At 38.5% G+C, this 20500-nt stretch overlaps 1 protein-coding gene across 3 annotated transcripts in view; it reads left to right on the forward strand.

Annotated features, from left to right (window-relative positions):
- The first annotated feature begins 4900 nt into the window (after nucleotides 1-4900).
- The window catches only part of LOC145993728 (beta-1,4-glucuronyltransferase 1), a 40216-nt gene continuing 24616 nt past the window's right edge, over nucleotides 4901-20500 (forward strand). For 2 of the 3 annotated variants that reach the window (XM_083129464.1, XM_083129465.1), the window contains exon 1: nucleotides 4901-5104. In XM_083129464.1, the coding sequence (XP_082985590.1) occupies nucleotides 5096-5104 (9 nt within the window). In that variant the 5' untranslated portion in view covers nucleotides 4901-5095. Of the gene's footprint in view, nucleotides 5105-6151; nucleotides 6226-20500 lie in introns of those variants that run through there. The other variant, XM_083129467.1, reaches the window with a different exon arrangement.

The following is a 20500-nucleotide window of genomic DNA, read 5'->3' on the forward strand; positions in this document are numbered from 1 at the left end:
TTGAAGCTGTTATTGGGTCAAATAAAGAGCACGAACATGGTGATGGACAATTTGCAAGGTAATACTCATGGATCCCACTGTACCATTGGTTCTACCCTATGGTTCTACCACATGTCACACATTGCAGAACAAGCAGACACGTAACAACAATATTATTTTGGTTGCTTGAATTGGTATATTGCATTATTATTTTACTTACTTTATATTGCATGCGTTAATACTCATCTAAAAAACTTTTTTTTTTTATTTGCTGTACAATATGGGACAATTACAACAATCAGGGCTGTTTCACGCGGAAGTTTTGTGCGCCTCCAGTAACGCTCAGCATTGGACGCAAACCAAGGTAGCAAGACCACTGGAGTGACGTGCTACCTGTTCAACCAGCATCGACTTCACGCGCTACCTGCTACTTCTGTTTAAAGTCATCAACGGTTGTATCAGTCGGTAACGCGTCTGACTACCGTGCTAAAGGTCCCAAGTTCAATCCCCGGCCGGTTCAAGTCCGGGAACTTTTCTAACGTTGGAAGCAGCCCAGGCGCCCACATCACCCCCACTGACGAGCGGATCAAGAAAGTATGGGGCGTTACCCCCACACCCCCTATACGCCTTCATGGCATTGTGCTAAGCACCTTTTAACGGATACATAATTGTATGGGGGTTATTCCTGAGTAAACAAAAAAATAATCGATGAGATAATTCGATTATAAATGGTGGGGATAGAACTTCCGGTTTGGGCAATTTACCAATGTAAACAAGTGGAATACAGATCGCCACTGAGCATATTTCCTTAAAAAAGATCAGATACAAAATAGATCACTTAAAATTTTTGAGTGATATAGAGAATCAAAGGTTAGGTCTAGAAAAGATTGGCAATTTCCCGGATACTTTGGGTGAAGATTTACGGAAAAATAGTAGTTTTGTCCAAGACAATATTGATCTTCTACAAATAGTTTCGTGTTAAGACTTCTTCAACTTGAAATGAAGCTTACATAAATTATAAACATAGAAATACTTCAATTTTACAACAGTAAAATGTATAATTTTCGACATTGTGTAGTCAAATTTTTGTAGGGGGTAAAGGCTAGTAATAAAAGTAGAATAGTAGAAATAATAGTAATTATTATAACTGTTATATATGTTATACAATAAAAAATTACTAAACTAATGAATTAAATAAACTTTATTGTAAATTTATTATTATTATTTATTTATTAGTGCTATTCCAGTGCATAATAGCACACAGTTATTGTATTTTATTATTAACTTTTGCGAGTGTCGTTCAAATAAAGAGTTTAGAAGTTCGTACAAATTTTACTAATAAAGTTTACACTGATTACATTAAATTATATTTTTTTGGAATTCTGGATGATTATAAACAGTTTCAAATTTTTAAAAATATTCAACACATGTGCGTTAGACAATTATGATTTTCGATTCACGTAAAATATTTTCATTTGATTTAATCCGGTGATGTAGTGTCGACTGTAGAGCCTATTCCCTCGTGTATGTATCCAGTTTTTTCGCTTTACTGCCTGAATTCACTGAATTTTCCGTATAGGATCAGTCTGAAAACTATGTATGGATACCCGAGAAAAAAATATTTGTTCCCAACCTCGTGTTGTAACCAAAAGCCACGCAATGATTGTCGCCTTTTATTAAGACACTGCCTTTACACCTTTGAACTCCATGTTACTCTATTGAAAACCGAAAGCAAAGTTCCCGCCCGCGCCAAGGAAGCACAGAAATGTAAACATCCGGTGAATAGCCTCCATAAATACAGTATATAAAATTTTTAGTAGTTACTTGCATATATTAATATAACTTTCGAAGTCTCTCAGCTGTTGCTCCCTGCTACTCAATTCAGTATCCAGAAGATACCACCCCCCCCCCCACAGTGGTAATCATTAGTTGTAACGTCATCGCTTTGTAATCAAGGGTTCGATACCAGGTGCAGGCAAATAGTACCGATTAGCCTTACTGTGCATAGTGGCGCAACCACGGGGGGGGGGGGGCATTATCACCTTCTATGGAAGTCAATTCTAGGGGAGAAGGGCAAACATTGACGGCACTCGACTTCTAATTTTATGCAAATAAAAATAAATTTCATAAAATTTTCATCTCGCTTCGCTCGCAATACCTGCTTCTCTCAATTTCATCAAGTTCAGAGCCGCAGCTAGGTAGCGGCGGGAGTCGGCCATGGATGCCGAGCGATCTAAATGAAAAAAAGTTTATAAAAGAGAGGATGCCATGGCGCCCAGTGAAATTATTTGCGTCCTATTAAATCAATATTGTTTCCAATTGCAAAAATTGGATCATAAAATTTTCTTGATCGCAATACAATTGTTTTCTGTAATGTAATGTATTTGTATAATATGTGTTGTATATATGTATTCAATAAAATTTGAATACGTATACAATTTAGTGTTACCATGTTGCATATGTATTTTCTTATTTTATGTCGCTCCATGTTGCATGTGTAACGCATATCTTGTACATGAAAGTTTTACATGTTATATGTACAATAATCATTATCTTCGGAATGCATTTATCATTCATTTTCTGCCATTCAAAAATACAGTTTGTGTGCATGTTTTCCATAATTAGCTAATGTGCAATTGAGGGTGTTGAAAAAATATTTCAATGTTTTAGCACCGACTTCTACCCCGTTTTTGCGTAATTTGTGAGGATAATAACGTCTTTGATACTACTACTAATTCTAATACTAGAATAAGAATAATAATTATTATTATATCAGTATTGTTGTTATTGTTATTATAGTTACCCTATTATTATTATTATTATTATTATTACTATCGGTACGTTTATCCTGGTACTTGCTCCTCCGCAGACAAAAAAATTGTGGTTGCGCCTCTGACTGTGCACAAAGTGGACTTAAAACACAAACTCAAAAAAAGAAGAACTCAGAAAATGCCTTCAAACACGACCAACCTTAAACTGCGGTTTATTTCAACGTTGAGCGTTGCTGGAGCCGTCCTTCTTTCTCTGTAGTTAGTAGTTAGTGTTTCTACAGGGGTGCCTCGCGCATCGGCTGAACTCAATTCCGTGTCCGTCTATATTATGAATCTTTCCTTTTAGTAAAATATATTGTGAGAATGAGAGTAGAATACAAATAATGTTTTAAAATATTAATAAAAATCTCCTGTACTGCAACTTTTCCTACCACATGAAATGTTTAGTTTTCAACTTGAATAAGTGGCTTTATCTCGCTCATATCTTACCGGTCTGTTTAAGAAGTGATTCAGAACACTAGAAACGATTGTGAAAGTAACTTCAAAGCGTGGAGAAATTAATTAGAACAGTTAAATGATACACTAAGCTATGTGAGAAATTAAGATTTGAAAAGTAGCTTACCAGAGCGTCTGCGCAACCTTTATGTAAGACGACGCCGTCTATCGGTGACCCTGTCTTTTGACGACGACGTCTTTTCGTAACTTTATTTTTCGGAGACTGTCGTACTACGACACTGTCTTCCGGAGACCCTGTCCTTTGGCGACGCAGTCTTTCGGAGACCCTGTCCTTTGGTGACGCTGTGTTTCGGCGACCCTGTCCTTTGGCGACGCTGTCTTTCGAACACCCTGTCCTTTGGTGGCGTAGTCTTCCCGACGCCCTGACCTTTGGCGACGCTGTCTTTCGAACACCCTATCATTTGGTGACGTAGTCTTTCGGAGACCGTGTTCTTTGGCTCCAGGATTTTCAGGCTAGTGGGAACAATGAACGGATAGGAAAAGTGACTTCAATCTGGCAGTCTCTGCTGGCATAATATTGTTTTCCACGGCGTATATTTGCTTTTAGAATATTATTCTACAGTAAAAATAAATGCCAGAGGCAATCAAGAAGCTTTTAAATGGGGTTGCATACATATAGGATAGAAAAAATGTTAATATCAACGGCTCATACGTGTAGCATGGAATTTGTTCACACTGTGGAAGTTGTCAGTGTTGTACGGTCACATCCTGTGTATTTATGTTCAAGACAATTAAAAATAAAGAAGGACAAACATCGCAGTAAAATAAATTCCGATTTGCAGAGTCTGATATTGTGCTTAATTTCTTGAGTTTTGGAATAATAATAGTACCTGTTAAAAGAACAGTGGACTCTTGTTAATTCACATTACTCGATAATTCTAACAGAAGTTTATTGCCCTTAAAATCATATTCAAAGGTGTGATGTTCTTGATAATTCAAACTTTTTCGTGTCCCCTTAAAAAGAGTCCATTGTACTTCAGGCAATTCTTTTTAAAAAAAATTGAAGAAACCATTGAATGATATAGGGATCCCTATTTCTTTGTCGAGTGCCAAACAACCGTTTCTGACTATAAAAATTAAAAACAATTTTATCAATGTACACAGTATTCTACAGAATGTACATAACCAGTACAATGTCTGTAGTGGTGCAACTTTTTTCCTTTGTAGCGAGTAGTGTCCGAGCTGAGACAAAAAAAGCAGGGATGTGGATTGAAAGGAATGCAATGCACTAAATAGGGAAGCCCTAAATGTTTATAAAACTAAAATTACCAAATATTGCAAACATCTGGAGGCTGCCTCTCTCCAGAAACAACCCATTCATTTGCGCAAAGATAAAATCGAAATTATTGCAAAATTTGAAAAATCATCAACGTTATTTTCGTAGATTTTTATAGGTTCACATTAAAATATTTCATCGCTCGAGGCGGTAGGCATGGCCCTCGTTGCTTGCAACAAGAGTTAGAACAAGACTTTGTTTCCCATTACACTTCGAAATAAATGAAACCAAACGCACTACCACCACCAAATACAAGCGCAACCTGTTCCTCGCCAGACGGAGTGTTGAATGTAGAGACATCTGTTGGCAGACAGCAAAGTTTCCATGGCCGCCAAGTTGTAGGTATCGAACAAACATAGCACGGAAAGGACAGACAAGGAGTTCGTGCGAGTGAATGAGCGAGCGCGTGTGGAAGGCATTTTGTGTGAAAATGTTGGCAAAAGCAGGCACCGACGATACGTAGATTGCAGAACTGGAGGAGCTACGTGTTCCCATTGTTGGCCGTGCTGGTGTCCCGTGGTATTGATCGGCTGTTAGCATCCGTCTGCGATCAATGATTCAGGTGCGTACTGGAACTCATGGCGGAGTAAGCTGTTACATCGTTCTCAGAAATTCTTTGCTTTTAGTGTCTTTGCGCTTCCTGTAATCCGAAATGTATTTTTTCGTAGTATTGTTTACATCCAATTTGTACCCATTATGTCACCATTTCTGTGACGATGCCTTAAGTTCGCCTTGTCATTAAAACGAGTCATTACATTGATTACAGAATAACACGGTTTCAAGAGGTTTGTTATTTGACAAATTATTATTGTAGTAATCTTCAGTGGCGGGCTCATTTTGCCATATTTTCCTACCTTTGACGTTCTTTTTTGGGGTATTGCAGCGTTACATATGTGACATTCACACATAAAATGTAATGTTCTAGACATATGATTGGATTAAAATAATCATAATTATAGAATTGTGAAGTACTTCGTGGTGTCTGCTAACAATGGAAAAACATACTTCTTTTTTCTGTGAAGCAAATAGGCTACAGATGCTAATAACTTCAGTTGGTGAAATATGCAAATTTTGTTCATTCACAAAAATTTATATCTGCAATTAAAAACAAAAGTTTCCATATTGATTCAATTTGTTATTTACATGGAGTAGAATCACTTTTCGTAGATGACGCTTTTTAGGAATACTGGGAAACGGCGAGGAGGGGGGGGTATGACCACCCCTAACCCCGCATTGGCCGCCCCACTGCGTAATCAATAAATCGTAAAACATATATTACTGTCGAAACTTTCTCCCTCACCTATAGCATAAAGTGATAAGTATATTTCAGCTTAGTTGTTACAAAACACTATTCGTTTCACCTACCCATACAAGCGTATGCCCTTTTTCTACGTTCTTCACATTTAAAATTAAGGAGCAAGTAGTTGAAATTAGCACCGTTCGTTCTGTAGGCAAATTTCAGTATTAGAATCGCACTTTGATTAAAATGTACAGGGTGTCCGAAAAGTATTTCCCTCATTACAAACTTTATTCATATCTGCTATATGTAAGGTAGAGATGTAAAAGTGGTGTCAAAATGTTGAAAAACTAACCAAGTTTTTTGTTGCAGGTTTCAGTAACGTGGCTGTAGTGTAACAGTGTCAGTGCACAGGAAACCGGAAATGTTCACAAATCTGGAAGAAGGTCAGTGCGTCCCCTGGTATCATTAGGCAACAAAGCCTGTACAATTTGCACTTTGCATGCACGAAACAATAAACGTTTGTGTAAGATATCACGAGTGGCCGCGGTGGCTCAGTCGGTAACGCGTCTGACTACCATGCTAAAGGTCCCGGGTTCGATCCCCGGCCGGTTCAAATCCGGGAACTTTTCTAACGGTGAAAGCGGTCCCGGCGCCCACCCAGCGTCGAATAACATGGGTACCTGGGGGAAACCCTGGGGGGTAAAGGCGGTCAGGGGCGTGATGCTGATCACATCACCCCCACTCACGACCGGATCAAGAAAGTGTGGGGCGTTACACCCACACCCCCTATACGCCTTCATGGCGTGGTGCTATGCACAGGGGTACACTTTACTTTACTTTACTTTTGTAAGATATCACGAAGAGAACTTTTTGGCTGATGTTATACGTTGTATGAAATCGCTGAGGTTGATGGTCGGCCACTTCTCGGCAAGTCAGGAACAGATCCTGTGATCTTGAACTTGTAATACCACGACTTAATGCTCTGGACATCGGGCGGCAGCTTTCCATACGTTGTTTGAAAGTTCCTGTGCACTGTTATTGGTGACCGGGTCTCGTGATACCAGAGGACACACTGAGCTTTTTTTTCCTTATTTGTGAACATTTCCGGTTTCCTGGGCACTGACACTGCTACACTACAGCCACGTTACTGAAACCTGCAACAAGAAAACTTGGTTAGTTTTCCAACATTTTGGCACCACTTTCACATCTCTGCCTTAAATATAGAGGATATGAATAAAGTTTGTAATCAGGCAAATACTTTTTGCAGTATTTTATTCATTACTTTCTCATTCTAGCTTTATGAAAAAGTCACATATCGAATCAACTCAATTACAAATTGTAAAGTAGACCTTGGTTATCTCTATGATTTACACTATATATGAACCAAGGCTAATTAGATTACAGCTATATTGGTGGTCGAGCACGCTAAGTGGCAGATTGTCGATCTCCCCAGCAAATATTTTGGGATCCCGACCTAGGCATGGATGGTGATCTTTGTGAGTGTCCTTGCATCAATTTGTTCCCATCCTCATCGTCACAATTAGCCAAACGTGAAAGAAGAGTGACTTAAATAGGAAAATAAGATAAAATACGGAGTTGAAAAAACAATTTAAACCATTGTAACAAAAAAATATTTAAAACAATTTGCACCATTGTAACATAGAAAATATTTAAAACAATATTCCAATTCAGTCCATCAAATCTGGCGAATTCGAGATTTCGGTCAGTACAACATCAACATCTTTCATTATAGGGAAAGTCAAAGGCACGCAAAAAGCTGAAGTATGCAGAAATTGCAAATATCCATTTTTTGCCACGATTAAGCAAAATAGGCACTAACCATCAAAATAGGAATTTATAGGCACTATAGAAACGTGTTTTCAGAATAGAAACTTCATGAAACGAACTTTAAAGTTTAAACATGAAAGCCTATGTTTTACTACAAATGAATAAAAAAGGCACATAGGAAAATTTTCGCACCCCAGTCATTAGTATTAAGCGCTGAGACTTCTGGAACGCACGTAGTCTGTGCAGTTCCTTTTCGGTTGATTGATTTGGTTTATTTTACTTCGCTTTTCTGCCACTTTTGGCTAATCGCGAAGATGGATATGAGCGATGATATAAGATTTTGATGAAGGACACTCACAAAGAACACCCATGCCAAGGCCGGGATTCGAAACCGAGGCCTCTGGAGTTGTGGCGCGGTTTGCTAACCACTCCACCACGGAGGTCGGCCAGTTCCTTTTCGAGTTATACATACGCGTTACAGAAATGCGTAGTGAGAATTATGATTATTAAGTAATATTTACTTTCATGAAATAACGAGGCGAAAGTGTAAATTCAACAATGATCTTGCAAGAAAATATCCAGCTTTAAAGGATGGAAGAAACGAATATGGGGGTAAAGTGTAAGGTGGCTGCCACTTTTCCCTGCTGTTGAAAGAGTGCTAGAAATGTTCGTGGCATTAAAATCATACTTCTCTACCCAATATAAACTACCTGAAATTTTAATTTGGCTTTTCGAAATAAGCTAAGCGAATCTTACTTGTTACATTAGCATTCACTTGTGGGGATATTTCAGTCTAATATCCAAGAATTAGAAAAGGAGTAAAATTATGTGCAAGGTGCTTTTTATTTCCAAAGTCGTGACTGGGTTTGATCTTATATGCTACCTCAAAGGCCGCGGTAAAGTTTTAAGCACGAACTTACAAAATCAATTGTGGGGGAAGGTTATTGCCACGTTGTTCGCGGCGCCTCAAAGTTGACTGCGAACTTCACAATTCCTAATTTCAATTTGAGAAAAAGAGGGGTGGAAAACACTAGAATGTTTCCGTTTACGAATTTATCCTGGAAAATTAAGAAAGAGGTACTACAAGAAACTTCCAAAATTCGTTAAACGCTGCAGTAACCTTGTTGCAATCTAGAATTATTCACCTCCACCAAAAACTACAATTGCATGCAAATACAAATGCCTATTTTACTGTTCCTAGTAGACCTAGTGGCCGGGTACTGGGCCATCATTTGGAGCTCGAACCATCATTTGGAGCTCGATCGCCTTAATGGATTTTTCTTGTAAGGCATGAGCAGTGTTACCAACTCCTTACCCGAAAAAATCACCAAGGTTGTGGCGCTTGTTGTAGCTTTTTATGATGTATATTTTGAGGGCAGAGTTGACAACACTGTGGGGGGCACTGTAGCCTTTTATGAGGGGGGGGTTTATTGTCCTCTGTTTACATCTGGCAACACTACCGTAGATTTTTTGACAGTGTTGTTAATTTATTGGGTTTTTTCACTGTAAATTTTCATCAAAGGACCTGAGGGGTCCATGTATTTTTTATGTCTGGCAATACTGTTGGGGGGCCTAGTGTCGGCGACACTGTGGGTTTACTGTAGCCTTTTATGAGGGGGGTCTATTGCCTTTTGTTTATATTTGGCAATTTTATTGGATGTTTCTTTTTTTTTGAGGCTCGAAATTATTATTTGAGGCTTGAAATCATCATTTGATGCTCGTCGGTGTTGCCTACCCACTCTACAAAAATTCTACTATATCGTAACAATATGATTTTTCACTGGCTAAGCTAACCTACAAATAGGAATTGGCAGCACTGACTTATAAACCAACTGGGTCCTCTTGGCATGTTTTTTCATGATGTGTTGCTAGGCTATTGAGCATCTTGGCGTATACAATGTATATATTTTGAGAGGGGGGTTATAGCTTTTTACGCTGTACGAATACTGGAAGCTTGACAGTGACAACCAACAGAGTAGGTAACACTAGTTTCTGACAGTGAATTTAAAATAAAATATTAAACAAAATACATGAGTAAGCACTGTGATTACAAATAGTACCAGTGTTATGCCCCCCAACTCCAACTGGACAACTGGGGAAAATAATTGTACAACAATTTGTACCTAATTGTACAATACTTGTACCTAATTGAGAGAGCCTTCCCGTAACTTACTTCATGTACAATTTATATGTTTTTACAACTGTGAAAAGAAAGCATATGTGTTCTGTATGCACATATTCATTCTTATTTTTCGAAGTTGAATGGAAGCACGTGTTTTTACGCTCTTGTAATACTGACCTTGCCCCAGTGATTTTAAATTGCTTCCATCCGCTTTTTTTTCTGTGTTATTTTCGCATGCACGCAACATTCGCTTTCAATAGTTTAATGAAATACAGAAGGAGTGTTAGTATAGCAGGCTCCGAGTTTACAATTTATTAAATTAAACAATAATTTATGTAAGAATATACTTGTACTTACCGAACACAAAATAATAAAAGCACATGTGAATTTTTGCGTGTGTTCATGTTATATGACGACTGAGTAAAAAAATAATGTTGACTCCCCGAAAGATAAAAGTTCCCGGTTCGATATCAGATGCATGCAAATTTTATGTTTTGCTCTCCAAAATCTTGATTTTTATGTTTGTGCTATTTGTCATACAGCAGAGGAGAAGAGGGGAGAGGGCAGGGGAGGGGGTACTATTAGCGCCATCTATTAGCAAACAATAGAAATAAAAAGTAGCGTCAAACTTTTTCAACACCCAAAAATTTTAAACGTCCTCGCGTAGTAATACGATCTAGCTGAAGATGTTTGAAGGAGTACTCTTAGTCGACGAAGCTAATTGCTAGGGCCCATATATTGCTAAAATGTTCTTTGATTTGCATATTTCTCATACCGCCATATGTTGTTCTAGTTGACTTCTTCCAAAAAAATGCTAATTAGCGAGAGTTAATTAAGCAAGGCAAGTAAAAGAAGCAAATAGGACAATATGTGGTGGCGTGAGAATATGTAAAAATTCGATTCAGAGGTGGATCGAATTAAAATTGGGGGATATTTTGCATTTTTTCCCTATAATGTACAAAACATTTACCGTACATAATCTTTTCCATTTACAACAGTATAAAATAAGAGGAATGTGTGACAATATCCATATTAATTAGGAAGGTATGTTGTATGCTAGGTTAGCTAATTGTGTCTTCTACAACTTTACTGTATAGAGGAAAGATGGAAAAAGAGAGCTCTACAAAAACTAACGCTCTTAACAATATTGTACGCCCCCGTGAAAATTATATATAAATAAGGCATAAGCGTATTATCTGCTTTCATGTCAGATTTTCCCGACCTGTGAGCTGTAGTGTTTAGGTGACAAGCGACGCGCTCAAATATAATACCGTTGACAATATTGTACGTCCGTGAAAATTATATATAAATAAGGCATAAGCGTATTATCTGCTTTCATGTCAGATTTTGCCGACCTGTGAGCTGTAGTGTTTAGGTGACAAGCGACGCGCTCAAATATAATACCGTTGACAATATTGTTCGTATATTGTATTGTATAGGAGACTAGAAGCATATAATTTGACGAAAAAAAAACCCAAGTAAGGTCATAGAGAATAGTTAAAAAAAAGTGAACAATTATATTTTGCATTGCACAGCATTGGATATTAAATAACATACCCCCAAAAATCTCTGCATTATGCGTTCTGTAAAAAATTGCCCTACGTGCCAAACTGCTGTTTTTAAAGGCACTGTCGTACTTGTGTGCCGGGAAAGCGAATATGTGCGACCAAACTGTGCTCTAAGTGTGGAAAAAAATATTTCTATTGCCGACTTCAAGTTGTTTTTTTTGACACGTATATATATTATTATTTTTTAACAGAGGAAGAAAGTCCGTGCTTCGGAAAACGCGGTGATGTACGTAATGATATTTTTCTTCTCCTGCTCAGACTTGTACCAATCTACTGTGTACCGTCTTCTTCCCTGCCTTGCCTCGTGCAGTTTGTCCAATTTCTCGTCTAATTTTTCCCCTGCAGCCGAAAGCAGAATGTTGAGATCACCGCACCTCAGGCCGCTGATCTCCCGAAGATGGTCCTTGAGAACCATTTCACAAGGGATGCGAAATTCCGGCGTCGTTCTTGCTATGATTACAAGTTTCCCTACATCCTCACAATCTCCGTTTACTGCGTGTTTAAATATTTTACATAGTAGCTCGGGCGGCAAATCAGTTATACGAGACATGTTGTTATTATTATTATTTTTCACTCTATGTTATTTATATACCCTACCCCAATTTTTGTTTCGTGTTCATGACGATGGTGGTAGAGTGCCACACACGTAAATTTGCCGTTGCGTAGAAACGAATTTTCGTTTCGTCTCCCTCTCTCTTAGCATCATGTGTTCTACCCTGCTCGATAACCTTTGCTATTGTTGCCACATTGTTATTCCATTCCTTGATACACTCGTGCAAACATCATTGAAAACAATTGAATAGCGCTCCAGCTCGCGGTTCCCACCGTTCGGTAGGGACGCTAATGTGGCAATATAGCACGGCGTAGTGCTTGCTTTTTTTTATGCAGTGCATGTTTATTGGCTAGCTAGTAACTAGTGTTGCCAACTGTAATAATGAAGTACTATTTCTGTCATGGAAGGGGAAAAGGCAGGTAAAGTGGCGGTGAGTTTTGTTGGACTGGAAGCACCATATTTTTATTTTATACTAAGTATTTGACCGGTTTGACGTTGTGTGCGTGTATTGCGTGTGTGTATGTAAAAGTGTGTGTTTGCTAATGAACGTTAAATTCCATAATGCCTCCAGTTCTGTTGAAGTTGAAATCAAAAACCTTGCATAGCCAAGCTCGGGAAATTCTAAGCAACGTGCACGAGTTCATGAAGGAAGAAGCCAGTCATGGTGTTAGCATCCCAATAAAGCATTTTGGCAAGAGAGCAGCAACAAATTGTTCATATTTCATAATTTTGGAATTATTCAAAATAAATAAATTATGTAGCTCCAACATTATTTCAACTCTGGCTCCGGCACGTGTTCTTGTAGAAATTGCATAGAGGAGGCTGTTATTTTTGCTGCTTAATGCGATACATATTGTTTTCTGTGTTAAAATTGCCATGCTTTGATGGGTGATAAGCCTATTGAAAACTGTGATCGAGCGAGATATTTTTTTGCGCTGAATAGTATTGAAATAGCATAAGAAGTCTTATTATTTATTTTATATTTTGATGTTTTAGTTAGGAATATATTGATTTTCAATTTTCCGTTGCTGCGTAATGACCAGGGGGGTCGAAATAGAGCGGCATCTGCCGCCACCTCCCAGGGAGGCAAAATGACTAGCGCCGGCCCTGGTTCATAACAAAAGAAAAAGCCGCGCAGCTTATCGTCTAGTGGCAGTATATGTACTTGTTATTGTTGTGGAAGCCGGCATTCTTTGTAAATGTACAACAAAGGCAACCGACTGTCGCCGATCTCAGAGAGGAAATAATAATACTGCTTCAGGAGGAGTGTTATGGTGCAATTGTAGCGGTTTAACACGTTGGCATGTTATTATCTGCCGTTGCAGTTCCATACCAGTGTATACGGGTTTTGGAAGTGAAAAGTTAGAACGCCACCAGTGCATTAATGCAATGAAAAATAATATATATATTTTTTTATTTTGTTTGAAATTACTCAAATAAGGAATCGTATGAAGAAGTCTTCTTTGCAGCATTTTTGGTAATTTTACTTATGTGTTAGTTCATATTTTGCGAATTTTTAGTCTATATGTATGTAGCTACATACAAAGTTATTTGTTAGTACATATTAATCCTAGTCCTGGTATAATGCATGACGTTTAAAACTCAACGTTAGATAGACCTGAATTCTCTAATTTTATTGTTGTACGTAACAGCTGTGCATCGGCGCACTGCAGCGATTTTTTTATCTGCTCTATTAGCAACACTGTTTTTTTTAGTTGTTTCGCGTATCGCACGGTAGAATTATCTGTGCTGGACTCTACCCAGTGCGGCGACCCGTTCACCCAGCGATGCGTCTCTGCTCACGAACCTTTCGAAAGCTGCGTGCTCTAACTTTCTGTCTGCTTCGTGACGTGCATCCAGATCCGTCTGCGTGGTGTTGTAAGCGATGTCGTGATTTTTGCATGCGGCGTCCAACGGATTCACACCCTTGTCCCCTCTCTCCAATTTTTTCTCGAGTTTGGTACCCGGTCTGCAGTACTGGTAGCCAGGTAAATGCATCTCAAAAGGTAACTTGTCTGGATATTGCAACGTTCGCCTCGGAAATAAAACCACTCGACGATTGTCGTGAAAATTCAGTCGTTGTGTTCGACGACGCCATCCTGGAAAATCAAAATGAAATTCGCAACTTTTTCACGCAAGGTCGTCACAAAAAAAAATGGATTGCTTCTACCTAGCTCAAACGTTTTCCAAAATTCCAAAACAGTTAGTACGCGACAACGCTAATTTCATATGTTTGTTTCGTCAAGATCACACCAACCTCAAGCACGCGTACGATGACTACGTAGGCGGAGACATGAACTACAATCAATTTTCGGAACGCTGCTGCTCTACTTGCTGGAACGGTGACGATTTCGGATTCGCGACGATCGACATGACGAGGAAACCCAACGACGGAAAATACAGAAACAAAATCAACGACTTTCTAAACGTTGCAACGTTGTGAGAAACGACGTATATAAATAAACGTTTATTTATATACGTCGTTTCTCACAACGTTGCAACGTTTAGAAAGTCGTTGATTTTGTTTCTGTATTTTCCGTCGTTGGGTTTCCTCGTCATGTCGATCGTCGCGAATCCGAAATCGTCACCGTTCCAGCAAGTAGAGCAGCAGCGTTCCGAAAATTGATTGTAGTTCATGTCTCCGCCTACGTAGTCATCGTACGCGTGCTTGAGGTTGGTGTGATCTTGACGAAACAAACATATGAAATTAGCGTTGTCGCGTACTAACTGTTTTGGAATTTTGGAAAACGTTTGAGCTAGGTAGAAGCAATCCATTTTTTTTTGTGACGACCTTGCGTGAAAAAGTTGCGAATTTCATTTTGATTTTCCAGGATGGCGTCGTCGAACACAACGACTGAATTTTCACGACAATCGTCGAGTGGTTTTATTTCCGAGGCGAACGTTGCAATATCCAGACAAGTTACCTTTTGAGATGCATTTACCTGGCTACCAGTACTGCAGACCGGGTACCAAACTCGAGAAAAAATTGGAGAGAGGGGACAAGGGTGTGAATCCGTTGGACGCCGCATGCAAAAATCACGACATCGCTTACAACACCACGCAGACGGATCTGGATGCACGTCACGAAGCAGACAGAAAGTTAGAGCACGCAGCTTTCGAAAGGTTCGTGAGCAGAGACGCATCGCTGGGTGAACGGGTCGCCGCACTGGGTAGAGTCCAGCACAGATAATTCTACCGTGCGATACGCGAAACAACTAAAAAAAACAGTGTTGCTAATAGAGCAGATAAAAAAATCGCTGCAGTGCGCCGATGCACAGCTGTTACGTACAACAATAAAATTAGAGAATTCAGGTCTATCTAACGTTGAGTTTTAAACGTCATGCATTATACCAGGACTAGGATTAATATGTACTAACAAATAACTTTGTATGTAGCTACATACATATAGACTAAAAATTCGCAAAATATGAACTAACACATAAGTAAAATTACCAAAAATGCTGCAAAGAAGACTTCTTCATACGATTCCTTATTTGAGTAATTTCAAACAAAATAAAAAAATATATATATTATTTTTCATTGCATTAATGCACTGGTGGCGTTCTAACTTTTCACTTCCAAAACCCGTATACACTGGTATGGAACTGCAACGGCAGATAATAACATGCCAACGTGTTAAACCGCTACAATTGCACCATAACACTCCTCCTGAAGCAGTATTATTATTTCCTCTCTGAGATCGGCGACAGTCGGTTGCCTTTGTTGTACATTTACAAAGAATGCCGGCTTCCACAACAATAACAAGTACATATACTGCCACTAGACGATAAGCTGCGCGGCTTTTTCTTTTGTTATGAACCAGGGCCGGCGCTAGTCATTTTGCCTCCCTGGGAGGTGGCGGCAGATGCCGCTCTATTTCGACCCCCCTGGTCATTACGCAGCAACGGAAAATTGAAAATCAATATATTCCTAACTAAAACATCAAAATATAAAATAAATAATAAGACTTCTTATGCTATTTCAATACTATTCAGCGCAAAAAAATATCTCGCTCGATCACAGTTTTCAATAGGCTTATCACCCATCAAAGCATGGCAATTTTAACACAGAAAACAATATGTATCGCATTAAGCAGCAAAAATAACAGCCTCCTCTATGCAATTTCTACAAGAACACGTGCCGGAGCCAGAGTTGAAATAATGTTGGAGCTACATAATTTATTTATTTTGAATAATTCCAAAATTATGAAATATGAACAATTTGTTGCTGCTCTCTTGCCAAAATGCTTTATTGGGATGCTAACACCATGACTGGCTTCTTCCTTCATGAACTCGTGCACGTTGCTTAGAATTTCCCGAGCTTGGCTATGCAAGGTTTTTGATTTCAACTTCAACAGAACTGGAGGCATTATGGAATTTAACGTTCATTAGCAAACACACACTTTTACATACACACACGCAATACACGCACACAACGTCAAACCGGTCAAATACTTAGTATAAAATAAAAATATGGTGCTTCCAGTCCAACAAAACTCACCGCCACTTTACCTGCCTTTTCCCCTTCCATGACAGAAATAGTACTTCATTATTACAGTTGGCAACACTAGTTACTAGCTAGCCAATAAACATGCACTGCATAAAAAAAAGCAAGCACTACGCCGTGCTATATTGCCACATTAGCGTCCCTACCGAACGGTGGGAACCGCGAGCTGGAGCGCTATTCAATTGTTTTCAATGATGTTTGCGCGAGTGTGTCCAGGAATAGAATAACAATGTGGCAACAATAGCGAAGATTATCGAGCAGGGTAGAACACATGATGCTAAGAGAGAGGGGGACGAAACGAAAATTCGTTTCTACGCAACGGCAAATTTACGTGTGTGGCACTCTACCACCATCGCCATGAACACGAAACAAAAAATTGGGGTAGGGTATATAAATAACATAGAGTGAAAAATAATAATAATAACAACATGTCTCGTATAACTAATTTGCCGCCCGAGCTACTATGTAAAATATTTAAACACGCAGTAAACGGAGATTGTGAGGATGTAGGGAAACTTGTAATCATAGCAAGAACGACGCCGGAATTTCGCATCCCTTGTGAAATGGTTCTCAAGGACCATCTTCGGGAGATCAGCGGCCTGAGGTGCGATAATCTCAACATTCTGCTTTCGGCTGCTGGGGAAAAATTGAACAAGAGGTCGGACGAACTGAACGAGGCGATGCAGGGAAGAAGACGGTACACAGTAGATTGGTACAAGTCTATGCAGGAGACGGAAGATATCATTACGCACATCATCGCGTTTTCCGAAGCACGGACTTTCTTCCTCTGTTAAAAAAATAATAATATATATACGTGTCAAAAAAAACAACTTGAAGTTGGCAATAGAAATATTTTTTCCACACTTAGAGCACAGTTTGGTCGCACATATTCGCTTTCCCGGCACACAAGTACGACAGTGCCTTTAAAAACAGCAGTTTGGCACGTAGGGCAATTTTTTACAGAACGCATAATGCAGAGATTTTTGGGGGTATGTTATTTAATATCCAATGCTGTGCAATGCAAAATATAATTGTTCACTTTTTTTTAACTATTCTCTATGACCTTACTTGGGTTTTTTTTTCGTCAAATTATATGCTTCTAGTCTCCTATACAATACAATATACGAACAATATTGTCAACGGTATTATATTTGAGCGCGTCGCTTGTCACCTAAACACTACAGCTCACAGGTCGGCAAAATCTGACATGAAAGCAGATAATACGCTTATGCCTTATTTATATATAATTTTCACGGACGTACAATATTGTCAACGGTATTATATTTGAGCGCGTCGCTTGTCACCTAAACACTACAGCTCACAGGTCGGCAAAATCTGACATGAAAGCAGATAATACGTTTATGCCTTATTTATATATAATTTTCACGGGGCGTTCAATATTGTCAACAGTATTATATTTGAGCGCGTCGCTTGTCACCTAAACACTACAGCTCACAGGTCGGCAAAATCTGACATGAAAGCAGATAATACGCTTATGCCTTATTTATATATAATTTTCACGGGGCGTACAATATTGTCAACGGTATTATATTTCAGCAGGTCGCTTGTCACCTAAACACTACAGCTCACAGGTCGGGAAAATCTGACATGAAAGCAGATAATACGCTTATGCCTTATTTATATATAATTTTCACGGGGGCGTACAATATTGTTAAGAGCGTTAGTTTTTGTAGAGCTCTCTTTTTCCATCTTTCCTCTATACAGTAAAGTTGTAGAAGACACAATTAGCTAACCTAGCATACAACATACCTTCCTAATTAATATGGATATTGTCACACATTCCTCTTATTTTATACTGTTGTAAATGGAAAAGATTATGTACGGTAAATGTTTTGTACATTATAGGGAAAAAATGCAAAATATCCCCCAATTTTAATTCGATCCACCTCTGAATCGAATTTTTACATATTCTCACGCCACCACATATTGTCCTATTTGCTTCTTTTACTTGCCTTGCTTAATTAACTCTCTCTAATTAGCATTTTTTTGGAAGAAGTCAACTAGAACAACATATGGCGGTATGAGAAATATGCAAATCAAAGAACATTTTAGCAATATATGGGCCCTAGCAATTAGCTTCGTCGACTAAGAGTACTCCTTCAAACATCTTCAGCTAGATCGTATTACTACGCGAGGACGTTTAAAATTTTTGGGTGTTGAAAAAGTTTGACGCTACTTTTTATTTCTATTGTTTGCTAATAGATGGCGCTAATAGTACCCCCTCCCCTGCCCTCTCCCCTCTTCTCCTCTGCTGTATGACAAATAGCACAAACATAAAAATCAAGATTTTGGAGAGCAAAACATAAAATTTGCATGCATCTGATATCGAACCGGGAACTTTTATCTTTCGGGGAGTCAACATTATTTTTTTACTCAGTCGTCATATAACATGAACACACGCAAAAATTCACATGTGCTTTTATTATTTTGTGTTCGGTAAGTACAAGTATATTCTTACATAAATTATTGTTTAATTTAATAAATTGTAAACTCGGAGCCTGCTATACTAACACTCCTTCTGTATTTCATTAAACTATTGAAAGCGAATGTTGCGTGCATGCGAAAATAACACAGAAAAAAAAGCGGATGGAAGCAATTTAAAATCACTGGGGCAAGGTCAGTATTACAAGAGCGTAAAAACACGTGCTTCCATTCAACTTCGAAAAATAAGAATGAATATGTGCATACAGAACACATATGCTTTCTTTTCACAGTTGTAAAAACATATAAATTGTACATGAAGTAAGTTACGGGAAGGCTCTCTCAATTAGGTACAAGTATTGTACAATTAGGTACAAATTGTTGTACAATTATTTTCCCCAGTTGTCCAGTTGGAGTTGGGGGGCATAACACTGGTACTATTTGTAATCACAGTGCTTACTCATGTATTTTGTTTAATATTTTATTTTAAATTCACTGTCAGAAACTAGTGTTACCTACTCTGTTGGTTGTCACTGTCAAGCTTCCAGTATTCGTACAGCGTAAAAAGCTATAACCCCCCTCTCAAAATATATACATTGTATACGCCAAGATGCTCAATAGCCTAGCAACACATCATGAAAAAACATGCCAAGAGGACCCAGTTGGTTTATAAGTCAGTGCTGCCAATTCCTATTTGTAGGTTAGCTTAGCCAGTGAAAAATCATATTGTTACGATATAGTAGAATTTTTGTAGAGTGGGTAGGCAACACCGACGAGCATCAAATGATGATTTCAAGCCTCAAATAATAATTTCGAGCCTCAAAAAAAAAGAAACATCCAATAAAATTGCCAAATATAAACAAAAGGCAATAGACCCCCCTCATAAAAGGCTACAGTAAACCCACAGTGTCGCCGACACTAGGCCCCCCAACAGTATTGCCAGACATAAAAAATACATGGACCCCTCAGGTCCTTTGATGAAAATTTACAGTGAAAAAACCCAATAAATTAACAACACTGTCAAAAAATCTACGGTAGTGTTGCCAGATGTAAACAGAGGACAATAAACCCCCCCCTCATAAAAGGCTACAGTGCCCCCCACAGTGTTGTCAACTCTGCCCTCAAAATATACATCATAAAAAGCTACAACAAGCGCCACAACCTTGGTGATTTTTTCGGGTAAGGAGTTGGTAACACTGCTCATGCCTTACAAGAAAAATCCATTAAGGCGATCGAGCTCCAAATGATGGTTCGAGCTCCAAATGATGGCCCAGTACCCGGCCACTAGGTCTACTGTTCCTTTTTGATATTTTTGACCACTCGGTGGCAAAGGGAAAATTAAGTTTATATACTAAGTCAAAACAGATGCCCAAATTTTCAATAATTCAATGACGCATTTTATTCAACAATTAAATTTTCACAACAAACGAAGATAGTCCTTTTACAATTACTACAACAAGATTTCGTTAAATAAATCATTAACTAGGCCCCTACATAACGTTAAGATAATATTGGTTAACCCCAAACAAGCAACAAATTACGCCCCTTTTCGACGTTGACTAGAAACAATTTGTTTGAACCTATTTTTTTATAACACTTTTATAACTATCTTATATTTGTACTTCAAAAATGTTAAGCAACTAACCAACAAAAAAAAAAGGAAATGTTCAAAATTAGGAAATAAGCAAAATTGTGAAATCTACAATATTATTATCTGCTTTATCATATACGCTTCAATC

Source organism: Lepisma saccharinum, chromosome 10, assembly GCF_977018435.1.
Source record: "Lepisma saccharinum chromosome 10, izLepSacc3.1, whole genome shotgun sequence".
NCBI classification, from domain to species: domain Eukaryota; kingdom Metazoa; phylum Arthropoda; class Insecta; order Zygentoma; family Lepismatidae; genus Lepisma; species Lepisma saccharinum.